Source organism: Lissotriton helveticus, chromosome 5_1 (assembly GCF_964261635.1).
Source record: "Lissotriton helveticus chromosome 5_1, aLisHel1.1, whole genome shotgun sequence".
NCBI classification, from domain to species: Eukaryota; Metazoa; Chordata; class Amphibia; order Caudata; family Salamandridae; genus Lissotriton; species Lissotriton helveticus.
This window is the reverse complement of record NC_136065.1, coordinates 2,042,312,750-2,042,327,743: the sequence shown is the minus strand read 5'-3', so window position 1 is coordinate 2,042,327,743 and position 14,994 is coordinate 2,042,312,750. Positions and strand designations below refer to the sequence as shown.

Genomic DNA, 14,994 nt, shown 5'->3' with positions numbered 1-14,994 from the left:
CTTCTCCATGCCCGCGCATTTGGTTGTTGTGGTGCGTGATTCATCTTCTACCGTCGAGATTCTGGTTTCCGCCGTGTCAAGTCTTTCACCCTGTTTGTCGAGTTTCGCTGCCATGTTGTCGACTCTGCCAGTTAAATGGTCTAGTTTGCCATTAATGTCCTGCAAGTTTGCTTGTATGGCTTTCAGTATATTTTCCATAACGCTCCCTTCTTGAGGTTCTGTGTCCGTGTCTTCCTCCGTTGCCCCACTTTGGCCCCGAGGCGTTTTCCGCGCCTCGAAGGTAAGTTTAGGCTGCTTGTTATCCGGTTTCCCCATTATGTATGGCTTAGAGTTATTTATAGGAACACCAGTGGCATGCATGACGTTGCTGCGAGCACGACACAGAAGTGTGTGTCGCTTTTTCTTGGACCGTTTATAGTCTGCCCTATATTTTTCTCCACTATCAGTGTCCTGTAAGTCGCCCTTAGATTCTGGGTTCCTCGATTGTTGTCCGGCGGGCTTTACCTGGCGATTAATGGCGTCAGAGCGGTCCTGCGATATATAAATGCCGGCACAGATCTGGTGTAGGACGTTCGTGCGGTGTCTTGCCTTGTTGAGAAATCGGAGCAGGTCCGGTTTACAGTTGTAGGTCTGGACCTCCGCGTAACTATTCAGCGGTGCAATCAGCGGTGCAATCCTAGGGCTTCCGTATTGTTCTTCTCATGTAACCCTGCCAGACGAGTCAGTGCCCAACGAGGAAATGTCAGGCTGCACACATTTGATAGATCCGGTACATGCCACCAGCGTCCTCGTTAGCCGGGGTGTATTAGCAACAGTGGTGTGTCCATATAGTAACTCAGCGCTTCATTTTGCCAGGGAGTTAGCCTGTACTCTCCTTCGGTCTTGTTCGCTGTTGCGGGTGTTTATAGTCCCTGGTGTTTTTCGCGCCTTTACAACTGCCCACCTTCAAATGTCGGATCACACCGTTCAGAGGCGCCACTCTTAGCTGAGCACACATGCGCCACCTCACCTCTCAGGGCACTCGTTGGATGTCTGGCTAGCAAGCGTCGAGGTGTCGCTCATGCCCAATTACACTCTTATGCTCAAGTTTGCGGTATAGAGCGCTCCGTACTGGGCCGCACATGGGCTCGCCATTTTGTTTCCTTCATTGTCGCAGTAGACAGAGATCGATCCGTGTAATAATGGGGAGAAATGTCACCATGCCATGCATTGATTGTGCTTCAGTTGACCCCAGAGGCACGCAGGGTGCGCGGTGTTCTGATCGCTACCCGGGCGGGGGGTGCTTGCTATCGGCCCAATTTCATACCTGCAAAGCCGCCATTTTGACAGTGGGAGTCCTTGCCATATATAGTCAGTCATCCATTCCGTAGCCCGCTCTGCTGTTGCGGTTATCGTCCGCTCAAATCCCCGACCCGAACCATAGGCCCGCAGTCCCGGGGTACCTTAGCTAGCCTCCGTTTTCAGCGCTGTCGGAGTCCGCCGCATTTCTTCAAGTCGGACAGAGTGCTGGCCGCCATGTTGGTCTGCGCGTGTGTTCGTATCTTTCAGCTGTTGCGTGGACACCCGTACCTCAAGATTGTTCTTCTACCATCCCGTCTGTGCTCAGCACGTTCCCATCCACACTAGTATGTTCGTTGTCCCGCCGTGATCCGTTTTTGCGTGGTTTTACAGCGATATTACGATCCGCCCGGCGGAGATGCACAGCTAGGCAGCCATTCCGCTGTGCGCCCCCTAGCACCTCTCCCAACAATCAGTAATCTGATTAAAAAAAAAAAAATACATTATACGTCTAACGCAAAATTAAGGCACTCCCTATGCAGCCTATTTATTATTCTGCCGAGCAAGTAACCTGACAATACAATTCACATCTGCCACAAGCCCACTTGCCATTTCTCCCAGAGGCAAAATCTGGGGTTCTCTCATTCACACGTCCTTTACCAGCCTTTGCAAGCTGTAGATGAAGTGATGGATGTAGAATGGTTTATTTGCAGACTTCATCATTTCATGATGTAAAACAGCTAAAACGAATGCAGATGTATAGCAGGTTACTTTAGTAGCCTTCCTTTCAATTCTGAAATATAAATTGTTGCATATAATAATTCTAAGCAGCTTCTTGCTAAAGGGCTGCAGCGGAGGCACACGTCTACTGTGAGACGGCGAGGACATAGTAGTGGAAGCACATTTACAACCGATACCTATATCACTTTTCTTGGCTCGGGCAACTCCTTCATTGACATTGAAAATGGGGATAGGCTCCTTCAAATAAATGGGAAGGGCTCGTAAAGAAAGAGGGAGTACTTTAGTCACGATTAAGAGTGACCGACTAGCATCGACACTCAGTGGGAGGAATCGGCATAAATTATAAATACACTGAATTGTTGTGTGCCACATTAGAGTTACATCTATTTATTGAATAGCCATATTAAGGCACACTGGTCAGATTTCCTTAGAGTGGTCCTCCTGGACTTTATAAGGGGACACTCGCTTGTTTTTGTGGGTTATGTTATGTGTTGTATTGTGTATTGGTCTTATGTATGTGTCATTTATTGTATTGTGTGGTCTTTTTCCACTGCTGACGGGCACTATTGCCTTTGTGGATGTATAAGACATATTCATGATGAACAATAGTCATCTTTGAGAGAGTAATTAATTGTACTCGACTCATTTATAGTTTCCTGTATTATTTCCTTTGAGAACACTTTTGTTTGTATAACAATTTGGTATTTACCAGGTATCGAAGGGTTATTTGGGTATACCCCTGTTGTTTGTTCATCTTGCTAAAGATTCAGAAGGTGGGCCCAAGTATCACAGCCACAGCGTTCATCCTATGGAGTGTCCACAAAGGGTGAAGTTGAGTTTTTGTGGTAGTTGGTTCAATGCAGATGAATAATTTTGGTGAGTAAATTCTGAAAAGTGGGTGATCAGGGGAGGGGAATTCCCATCACTCTGCATCCAGACCATATTGTTGGGGGTCAAGGGCAACACGTATTTAAGTTTATTTCGTCCCCTGGGAGAGTAGGCACACCACTGCTGCAACACAAACATTTTGGCTGCTATTTTACAGCCTGCCACTAAGGCAGTATAGATATCACAATGTGTAAAATGCAAAAAGTTCTATATATGATTCATTATTGCAAAACCTATAAAATGCTGGGCTACAACATTACCAAACGTCTAGGAAGGTACGACAATCACTATAGCACAGATATGGTGAATAAATACATTTAGAGCGGAGAACAGTGCTGTAGTTGTATTTTAAACTCCTAAAATATAATTAATCCAGTTAGATTATACTGAATAGACTGATCTTTAACTGTTGTTTATAGTTCATTGCATCGATCTCATTATAGGTCACCCTCCATTTCCTCTCAGCTTGTCTAACCAGGAGTCTAGACTACTTTAAGAAATCAGAATGCATAAGTGAGATTCGGATTTACGACAAATTTTTATAACATTTTTAGGTAATTCTTGCTCTAAAATATTTAAGCCATCTTTATGGAAAAACCCCCATGCATCTATAAGATTTGCATTTCAGGGCATCTCCTGATGTTTTGCATAGGCTATGGAAGTAGGGAGGAGGGGCGTGCTGCATCACTCCCACAATTGGCATGCTGGAGATCAAAAGGCCAATGAGCAATAAAGATGCCTTTAAATGTTGTTTTTTGTCTTGTCACATTTGCTGTGAGTTCAATTGCAGAGGTCAAATGTCAGGCTATGCCTTTCGACAAATTGCTGCTTATTCTTTTAATATGGAGACTGGTATTTACTTTTCTTTCTCTAAAATGCAGTTAGAGGATTTTTTTCGTAAAGTGAACTATCTAACACTACTGCTGGGGTACGGAAGTGTGAAAGGCTGTAGGATGCCATTTTTTCTGACACATAACATTTAAATACCTCTAAACGAACTGTACAATTATTTCTAAATCTAGCTAGAGTTAGCAAAATCACAAATGAATACATTTTTCGTAATTCTGAAGTGTGACGGAAACAAGCATTTTAATAGGATCAAAATAAATCAAGATACTTAGAGATAGATGTGCAAATGATAAATTGCTGCTGAAACTCGATTACCATGCATTATTTGTGTGATACATAGTTTTATCAGTATAATTACAGGTAAGTGCGAATTTCGTTGCCATTTCAATGAAAATTAAAAAGCTGTAAATGTCAATGCATTTCCACACGACAGTGTGCTCCAAAATGTACCACCGGCTACAAGCCACAACCATAGCACTCTCCTGCTGATTGGTCGTGTCTCACTTGTTTCACTTGTTCTTTGTCTGGCATTCAGATTTTTCACAATCCCTACGGTATTCAGTGATGTAACATTGTGTGCAGCACACCACTCCGAAAACTGTTGCAACACCGGTGATGCGTTGTATATTTTTGCAGATATTGAGTTGATATTGAGCATGTTCCAAGTCAGGCACATCCTTCTGGCCCAGGTTTACAGGAGGGTTTATGAAATTCCGCATGTATTAAAAGAAAAATAGTTCTCTGTACATGGCAAGATAAATCTTGAACCAATGGCGATCAGACCACCTGCTGGCATGATCTGAGAAGCTATTAGTAGGCGTTGAACACAATGAGAATGCTGCCATAGTTTGACTTCTCAATGCAGGCACTTAATGGAACAAGCATTTACAATGCAATAGGTCTCGCATTAGGAAAGTTTGAGCTATTGGTATTGTAAATGACAATTTTTTTATTTATGTTTTGTTTTTGAAAATAGCTAAATTAATAGCTATGTCATTTACAATGCTAATAGTTATAACTTTCGCAAATGCGACACCTATAGCATTTCTAATGCAATATGTGTTGTATTTACGCGACTTAGATGTATTGATATTACAAATAACAATGGCTGTTAATTTTTACAAATAATTAATACTTAAATAAGTTATTGTAATTTATAATGGCAATAGCTTAAACTTTTGTAAATAACTTTTGTGAAGATTATGTTCAGAGTATTTTATTGTGACGAAAATCCAAGAACAGAAGTGAAAATTTAACATCTTTTTGTTACATTTGTAATAAAGCTTGAAACATTGACAGAACATATTTGAACCAGTTGTTGAATGGTTGCACAGAGGGTGAGGGGGTGTGAGGGTTAGGGGGTGTGCAGATGAGACGCTGTGTGTTTTACTTGGTAGGGCTGCTTCTCTTTTGGGTAATGTAAGAAGGGCAAGTCCAAATGTTCTTTCTTGGACATGCAAGATCCTCATGCCCCCATGGCATTTGCTCGCTCATTTGTCACATTCATCCGCACCTGATGCACTGCCTCATCTTTGGGACTAGATACCTTAAGACACTGAAATCTGATGTTCAGTGGTGGGGCAGGTGGAGCGCAGGCGGTGTGTGGCGGCAGCGGGGGATTTAAACATTAAAATAAACAAGTGCATGGGTGGGGAGAGGAGGCAGGGGAGGACGGGTGTGCATGTGTTGGTTTTGTTAATGCTAGAAAAAAACAGCTAGTCCCTTTATATTGCTTAGGAGGCGGAGGGGGGGTTAAAAGGCCAATAAAGATGATAACGGACGAGAGGGGAAATGTGCTGGAAGGGGTGGAAGAGACGGAGGAGAAAGGAGGACACGAAGGGGTGTAACGTGAGAGGGGGAAGCAAACAAGGAGGAGGTGTAAGAGGACTGAATTAGCAAATGGACTGGAAAACACGAGCACACGGACGTACCCTGCGCTCTGACCTTGCTGCTGTTCCCCTGTTTGGCGGAGTCGGTGCAGGAGCTGAGGGCGCCCAACAGCAGGATGTTGGTGGCTGCATGGCCGTGGCGGGAGCTGCCCTGCTGCAGCCCGCCCGCCATGCTGCATCTTCCCCCTCCGCCTTCCTCCAACAGTCCTCAGCTGGCTTCCTCGCTCCCCGCGGGCAGGCTGATTGGATAGAGTGTGTCAGAGCCACGTCCGGAAGGAGGGACAAAGGGCAGGAAGTCTCGGGGCGTGGCTATCATGTAGTGGCCGGAGCCGAAGGGAAATACACGGAGAGCCCCTTAGGGACCGTTAGTGTGCGACCTAACGGGATGGGGTGGGGGTCGGGGGGTAAAAGGGCCGGCTGGAAGACCTGGACACGCTGGCCACAGTGGTGCGAGCCTGGTAAGGGGGTGGTGGTGTTTGCCTGTATGTCTGTGTGCCTGCGTGTGTGTGTGTGTGTGTCTGCCTGCGCGCGCGAGTGTGTCTGTGTCTGCGTGTGTGCCTGTGTGTGCGCGTGTGTCTGTGTGTGTGTGTGTATGTATGCATGCATGGGTGCGTGTGTAAAAAGATCCGATGACTGGTGGGGGGATGTAAAGTGAAAGTAAGCAGCGCGCGTGTGTTTCAGTCTGTGTGGTGGCTGGCTGTGTGCGCATGCGTGGACGGAGGCGACGTGCACGTTCGCGCACCCAAATCCGCCCGCTTTCAAGCTCGTAACACCCTCTTGTCCTTCCTACCCCCGAGACAGACAACATTAGGTCTCCAGCTGGACACCTGCATCCTTTGGATGCAGTTTACCAGCTCGACCTAAAAAGGTGATTAACATAGATTGATTCTATTGTGAATTGCTCTGATATCTTTGGGTAAAGTCTGCACTATATAAAACTGCATTAAATAAAATAAAAAATAAAATAAAGATGGAACGCAGATCAACAGAAGGTAAGATGTGGGTGTGAAGAGAGGGGGCGATGTGAGGGCTCGAGGGCAGACAGGAAAGTGTGTGAGAGGGAGGATGAGTAGGATGCATGTGGGAGGGCAGGGGTGGGAGCACGGGGGAGGACGGTAGCCAGAGGCCAGGGGGGCTTCCGGAGACAGAGATGGTCCCTGGGGCCCACTCTGGGGCCTCTCAGAGGTAAGTTGACCCCAGACCCCCCACTCCTTTAGAGGACTCTTAAAGATGAGGTGGTGTCTGCGCTCCCACTCACGGACGTGGAGGTGAGACGGTCCCCCCACCCCCCTCCCTCCAAGGCCTCTTGGAGTTAAGAGGCCCCCGGGGTGTCACCGCTCAGGGCTGACACGCCATGAAATCCGAAAAGCAGCCTCTCTGCAGGGCTGATCGGAAAACCATGTGGGGACCCGGGGTGGGAGCAGGGAGGGGGGGCAGTCCTCGAGGGGGGAGCCTTGGCGGGGCTTCCAGCAGCAAGAGCACGCGCAACCCTCCTCTGACCCGCCACCCCCTCCAAAAAACATTCCTTCATCCGTGCACTTCTCGGTGACCCCCTTTCTGCAGTATTTAAGGGGCAGTAGAAGTCCCAGAATGTAAAAAAACAAACACACCGGGGTGAGCGAGCTGTCGCACCTGACATGGGCACGTCACTCATTATACTGGGCGCTTGAAGATAGTTTTCTGGCTTTGAGGCGCTGTTTGTGACAGGTGACTGGCTCAGTACCAACCGTGTCACCTGTATAAAATGAAGGGTGAATTCACCTGTGTAATAAATGCAAGTGTCGCTGGTCTCACACAAGGGCCTGCAGTGGTGCATTAACCCGCTGAGCTATTGCACCCGAAATCAATCAGATATTAATAGCGAACCGCTGTAGACTCCCCGGCTCCCAGTGCAGAGACCCCTGGTCTGAACGGAGCTCTCTATTCAGTATAGAGCTCCAGTGAGAGGGGGAAGCAGACAAGGAGGAGGTGTAAGAGGACTGAATTAGCAAATGGACTGGAAAACACGAGCACACGGACGTACCCTGCGCTCTGACCTTGCTGCTGTGCCCCTGTTTGGCGGAGTCGGTGCAGGAGCTGAGGGCGCCCAACAGCAGGATGTTGGTGGCTGCATGGCCGTGGCGGGAGCTGCCCTGCTGCAGCCCGCCCGCCATGCTGCATCTTCCCCCTCCGCCTTCCTCCAACAGTCCTCAGCTGGCTTCCTCGCTCCCCGCGGGCAGGCTGATTGGATAGAGTGTGTCAGAGCCACGTCCGGAAGGCAGGAGGGACAAAGGGCCGGAAGTCTCGGGCGTGGCTATCATGTAGTGGCCGGAGCCGAAGGGAAATACACGGAGAGCCCCTTAGGGACCGTTAGTGTGCGACCTAACGGGATGGGGTGGGGGTCGGGGGGTAAAAGGGCTGGCTGGAAGACCTGGACACGCTGGCCACAGTGGTGCGAGCCTGGTAAGGGGGGGGTGGTGTTTGCCTGTATGTCTGTGTGCCTGGGAGTGTGTGTCTGCATGCGCGCGCGAGTGTGTCTGTGTCTGCGTGTGTGCCTGTGTGTGCGCGTGTCTGTGTGTGTGTGTATGTATGTATGCATGCATGCGTGCGTGTGTAAAAAGATCCGATGACTGGTGGGGGGATGTAAAGTGAAAGTAAGCAGCGCGCGTGTGTTTCAGTCTGTGTGGTGGCTGGCTGTGTGCGCATGCTCGTAACACCCTCTTGTCCTTCCTCCCCCCGAGACAGACAACATTAGGTCTCCAGCTGGACACCTGCATCCTTTCGATGCAGTTTACCAGCTCGACCTAAAAAAGGGACTTTTTAACCAGATAAATGTAGATTTCTAAAGCATCTAATCTCTTTGTCGCAATATATATATATATATATATATATATATATATATATTACAAAATTCCACACACCTGGCGATCTCATTGAAACGAAGGGTAACCACCTTGTAGAGTAACATGGTTGTCTGACCTTAACTTTACTACCAGACAGACCGCTACTATGCTAGACCGGCTTTAGACATTAAAGGTCTGCCATGAAGGTCTGCTTAGTCCTGGTCTCTCCCTTTGGACAGGATTATTGTGGGTTTGTGCAGAAGATGATTCATCTCCATCACTCCAAGACTGGGCTGCCATTATTCAGGCAGCAAGAGCTGGATAGTGTTGTGGATTTAAACCAAAAGGCCAGAAGTATACATGGCCGGCACTATTACGGATAGAATTTCCACGCGACTGAGAGGCTGTGGGTACCACACACCAGGCAGGCTGCTAGCCACTAGAAACCACTCCACTAGATGCTGCCCCAATTCCAACAGCTCTGCTCAAAATAACATTTGCTCTCAGCTAACATCTACCTGAGCAATGCACGTGGCTTGCCCTGGAGCAAGCTAGCTCCTACAAACGTTACTTTTAAATGTCATGCTACGTATGCAGTTTTGTGTGTTACTGTTAAATGTTTTACTTATTTTCTTTTTCTTTCCCACAGGCCAGACTGACATCCAGGGGCTCTGCAGCCAGCATGGCAAGTTCGACTTTGGCAAATGCCTCTGTGTCTGTGAGAAGGGATGGGGTGGTCCCACCTGCTCCGAATCATCCTGCCCAGACAACTGCAATGACCGTGGCACGTGCTTGGACAGCGAGTGCATATGTCACGATGGCTTCACCGGGGAGAGCTGTGAGATGACCACCTGCCTGGATGACTGCAACGATCAAGGTCGCTGTATTGGGGGCAAGTGTGTCTGTTTTCCTGGTTATACCGGCCCAGCTTGTGGAGACCAAGCCTGCCCAGACAACTGTAGAGGCCATGGAAAGTGCATAAAGGAGTCGTGTGTGTGTGATCCTGGCTACACTGGACCTGACTGCAGCGCAAAAGCCTGTCCAGATAACTGCGGAGGCCGAGGGAAGTGCTTGATTGGAAGCTGTGTCTGTGAAGTCGGCTTTGGTGGTCCAGATTGTGGCACAAGGACATGCCCTGAAAATTGCAGAAACCGAGGAAAATGCATTGATGGAATATGTGTTTGCAGCCCCGGCTATTTGGGGCCTGACTGTGGGTCAAGATCATGTCCGGAAAACTGTAAGAACCGAGGACAGTGTATCAACGGGAAGTGCATTTGCAATCCTGGCTTCACCGGCCCTGCCTGCGGTGCTAGGTCTTGTCCCGAAAACTGCCACGACCACGGCCAGTGTATCAATGGCAAGTGCCTGTGCAATCCGGGCTATTCTGGGCCCAGCTGCGGGTCACGAATCTGCCCCGACAACTGCAATAGGAGAGGAGTGTGCAAGGATGGAAGCTGCATCTGTACACAGGGGTTCACTGGGCCCAACTGCGGTATTCGAACCTGCCCTGAAAACTGCCAAAATCGAGGCCGCTGTCAGGATGGCCAGTGTGTCTGTCAAGCAGGATATGCTGGGCCCAACTGTGGGACCAAGACATGCCCAGATAATTGTAGAAACCTAGGACGATGCGAAGATGGCAGATGTGTCTGTGATGAGGGTTATGCTGGGGCCAACTGTGGGACCAAGACATGTCCAGACAACTGCAGCAATCAAGGAAGATGTGAAGATGGCACGTGTGTCTGTGAGACTGGTTTTACAGGGCCCAACTGTGGAACCAAGAAATGCCCAGATAACTGTAAGAACCAAGGCCGATGTAAGGATGGTCGATGTGCCTGTGACGAAGGGTTCACTGGATCCAACTGTGGAACCAAAACATGTCCAGACAACTGCAGCAATCAAGGACGATGTGTAGATGGCACGTGTATCTGCAAGACAGGCTTTACAGGGTCCAACTGTGGAAACAAAACATGTCCAGACAACTGTAAGAATCGAGGCCGATGTGACAATGGCCGATGTGTCTGTGACGAAGGGTTCGCTGGGTCCAACTGTGAAACCAAAATCTGCCCTGGCAATTGTAGTTCCCTTGGCCTGTGTGTGGATGGTCAGTGTGTCTGTAAGGCTGGTTATGGTGGCCCAAACTGTGGCACAAGAACCTGCCCTAACAACTGCAATAGCCGGGGACGATGTGAGAATGGCAAATGCAAATGCGACAAGGGCTATGGAGGGCCCATATGTGGCCTCAAATTGTGCCCCAACAACTGCAACAATCAGGGTCGATGTCTGAAAGGCACATGTATTTGTCGACGTGGCTACACTGGCCCAGACTGCAGAGAAGTGACCTGTCAAAACCAGTGCCAGGGTCGAGGGATCTGCGTGGACGGCCTCTGCCAGTGTCAGGCGGGGTATGCTGGGCCTGACTGCAGCGAGAAGACATGTCCCAACGCTTGCAGCGAAAAAGGAAGGTGTGAGGACGGCAAGTGTGTGTGCCAGGACGGGTTTACAGGAGAGGACTGCTCCATAGGTAACATTGGGTCTGTTGGTCTTCATTGTTTGTTGTTGGTTAACTGTGAGAGGGGGTGGGTTTGCTATGAACAAAATAAGCACAAAATATGTGTAACATCCTGCGAAGCTATACTTTCCCACATGCCACTTCCTGCCAACTAATTTAGTTATTTAGTCAAAAGAAACAATTGCCTTGTCTGTCTCTGCCCCTCTGACCTAAGACCTCCCTCTATCGCACACACGGATTCCCTGTAGTAAAATCATTTTCCTTAACAACATTTTGCTAAAGTGTGTTACAAAACATCTTTTACAAACACCTTAGGGCTCATTACCATAGCAGTAGGACCGCCACCGCCAGTCCTTCGGTGTTAGCCCCTCGCCAATCGTAAGTGCTGATCAGACCGTCACATTACGATGGCGATCGGATCGGTGGCGGTCTGCAATCCGACCGCCACCATTCCGACAGTCGATTGAATCGACTGCCAGTCAGACCGCCCGCATAGCCCAGAATGGCGGGGTTGCCTGTCAGGCACCACTGGTCAGATTAAGATGTCAATCCACGCCAGCATTTCCACGGCGTTTCAACCGCCATGAAAAGGCTGGTGGGGGATGGACACTGGGTGCCCGTAGCAGGGACCCCTTCCCCTCTGGACCTTTCTTTTGGGTTTCGGGGAGCACCAATGGTGCCCCCTACATATCCCTGTACCAAGTGATAGGCACCGCATGGTGCCTGTCACGTAGTGCAGGGATGTGTATAACATCCCTTTTTAACATTGTCACGGGTGCTGCAGCCAGCAGCACCCGCCGCAGTGTTAAAGGTGGGTGATGCGACTGCCATAGTGGCGGTCGCATCCTAATTATTATTGTGGATAGGAGATGATGGCGGACGGACTGAAGTCCATCCATCATCGTAATGAGGTCCTTTGTTTTTTATGTATCCTATTATTTCAGACAAAACATTTTTTCATAAATGTTAACATTTACAGAATGCATTTTTATTTAATTTCGTTTGTCTCTATGTTTTTTCAATATACATATAACATTTCTCTTACTTATTGGCAAGTAGTCATTAACACTAGTAATTATTCTAATGATTATTTGTTTTATGTTTCTAGTCCCAATTAAAAGTGTAAAGAAATATCACTTCATATTTTTAAATATGAGGCTTAAAATATTTACAAAATATTCTTACTGCTAGTTAAGTAGCTAAGTTCTGAAACTGTTACCAAATTGTAAATGCATATTTTAGGCTTCATTTTGTCTGCCCGAGAATGCAAGTGAAATTTGGTTTAAGATTTTACAGGAAAAACAACGTTTTGTAAAAGTTGTTTTCAAAAAGTAATTTTTTGCGAAAAATTATTATGAAAATAATTTATCACATGCTTCTGCCGCTCATATAATCTACAACACAGTCGGATTTATCTCAGGGTTTGTGATTGAAAGGTGGAATCCTTGAATCACATAGACCATCCCATAGAACAAAAATATACTTCAAAACAAAAAACAGGTGTCATCTTCATCGATGCTGGAAAGGCAGACATTGCAATTAAAGGAATTTTTGGTGGCCATTCAATTAACGTACAGCACAACACCACTCACTAGGACAGTTCCGTCTGCCTCCCCAGCTCCATTGGGTTACTGAAAAACCTGCTATGAAAGTTAAGTCCCTGGCAGTCTTATTTGATCAGTGGTATCCCTGAGGAACATGTCAGTGGAGTGGATAGCTCCGGTTGCACTTGCTTTACATTCTGAGGAAACATCTCACCTTCCTTTCAAAGTCTAACCTACCTCCCCAAGTCGCATCCTGTATCCCTTGCGCATGAGCCTTTTCCTGCTCACATATCTATTGGCGACACAGCAGAGAATTCAAAACATGGATGTCCAGACAGTGCATAACCTCCAGATATTGATCAAGTATGGGAGTCTTGTAGAGAATTGCATTAGGTGGCAATTCTACAGCCTTAGTTGTAAATAGAGACTTTAAGTTGTGGGAAATCTGAATTCTAGTAGCAATGTATCCATCTCTGTTTCTTGAAATCATAATGTCTGATTTTGCTGCACATCCCCCAGTTTAGGAGGCTGCTTTCAAAAGAGCACTCTTTCCATTTTAAGTATAAGAAAGGTCTCAAATAGTATTTTCTGTTAATGTGGTTGTTTCTTTCTTTTGCTTGTATTTGGGCCCTGGCATTCTGGTATTACAGAGCCATGGAGCCATTTAAAACTGATAAAATAAATAAAAGCTTTCATCGAATGTCACAAAAAGCTAACAGGCATATTTGCAGGGTACATGTTCTGCCACAAGAAGGTCGTTTGGTAATTTTGACACTTAACAGATGTTTATAGCTAACCAGCAGGCCAGCAGTTCTCATTTTGGTGATAAGAGGATGAAAGGCTGAGAGGACTTCAAACCTTTCCCTTTGTAGTGAAACAAAGTTCTCTATACTGGATATATATTGGTTTCGGGATTTAGGGAGCCACCCCACCCTATGGCTCAATGGGAATCCTATCTGTAAATTTCAAAAAGGTCTGGACAGGGGGCTTTCCAATTCCTAACTCCCCTCCTCATCTCTTGAAGTTACAGCTTCCTCCATCTTCTACTCAACTGCACGTCTCCTCTCACTCTCATCAATATGCCACAGAAATTGGAAACCATGAGTGGAATTTACGTGTAACCATTACTGGATGTCTGCCAAGAGAGGAAAATTATTTTGAAATTTCTTTCCAGGGAAACACCACACTTAGAAGCCCCATTTCCTGCCTCTTCACACTCCATTTGGCCATTCACCCTTTGTGTGTTACCAACTAGACTTTGCTTCATCTCCATTGGCCTAAGGTGCAACCACAGGATGTCGCCCCCTCCTCGGCTCTACAGCCCAGCTGTTGGCAATGTCTGTCCTAACCTCCCAGGTCCCTCTTCTTGGGCCCTCTGGCTGCCCTTCCGAGCGAGGCTACTGTTTATTCGCTTTATTCAAAGACCGTAGTCCTCTGGGATAGATAAAACTAAATAGAAAAAGCAAAGGGAACTTGTTTAATGACTGGGCCATGGGCTTATGAGTTGGCTTGGTTTATCATTGCTATAGACAGTGTGTACATCATTACTTGATGAACCAGGTTGATCTTCCCACTGCGCTTTCATTATTATAATGATAATAGTAGCTGTTCAGCGACAACAGGAATTAATATAGCCCAGTTGCAGCAGTATTTCAGAGGTTTGAATAAGAAAAGGGTAAGTAGGCTCTGTAAAATGTTAAACTTCTGACCTTCAAGTTGCACGCAGATCACTGAAGGAGACACTTAAAATTAGCTTTCCCGTCTTGTGTGTATAATCACCATCGCCACTAAGTGAATCATTGCTGACCAATAAGGTACCTTTAAAGAGCAACCGGTGCTCTACAAGGTGCTCATTTTACCTCTAGAACGGATCACATTTTAAGTACTGTGAGGCAACAGTATAATTTGTGTGTTTCTCTCACATCCCATTCATCCATCAAAGCACCAGGCAGTGCGTCCCATAATACAATTACCGCACCTTGGAGGTCACCACGTACAATTTGAAACATATCCCACACAGGCTCAAAGACAAAAACACCCTTTGACGGATGCAGCGTTTTCTGCATAATTATGGATTGCTGCATTTCTGCCACATAACCCATCATCTGTTGCATAATCTGCAGATTTCGGAAAAAAAAAATTGTAGCTCAAACAGAACAAAAGTTACTAAAAACATGGCAACGTGTTGCCGTGCAATGGAAGGCCGTTCACAAAGGTTAACTGGTCACTTTTCTGTTTATATCTGTATGTGGGCGTCAAAGTGGTTCTAATGAGGTTAAATATTTGCCCAGAAAGTGTTTACGTGTAAACATGCCCAAAAACTACTTATACAGAATGTGCCACATTACGGCACATTCATTTGCCTTTTCTTGATGCATAACGTAGTTAACTCTCCACATAGGAGCCAATTAAGAGTCTGGCGGTCCGCAGATCGCCAGACTAGTGGGGGCACGGCAGTCTCCCGACTACCCTAT

The 14,994-nt window shown here is 46.9% G+C and overlaps 1 protein-coding gene across 11 annotated transcripts in view; it reads left to right on the top strand.

Moving 5' to 3' along the window:
• Positions 1–14,994, top strand: part of TNXB (tenascin XB) — a 775,055-nt gene that overhangs the window by 356,029 nt on the left and 404,032 nt on the right. For all 11 annotated transcript variants that reach the window (XM_078645877.1, XM_078645868.1, XM_078645870.1 and 8 more), the window contains exon 3: positions 9,117–10,988. In XM_078645877.1, the coding sequence (XP_078502003.1) occupies positions 9,117–10,988 (1,872 nt within the window). The remainder of the gene's footprint in view (positions 1–9,116; positions 10,989–14,994) is intronic.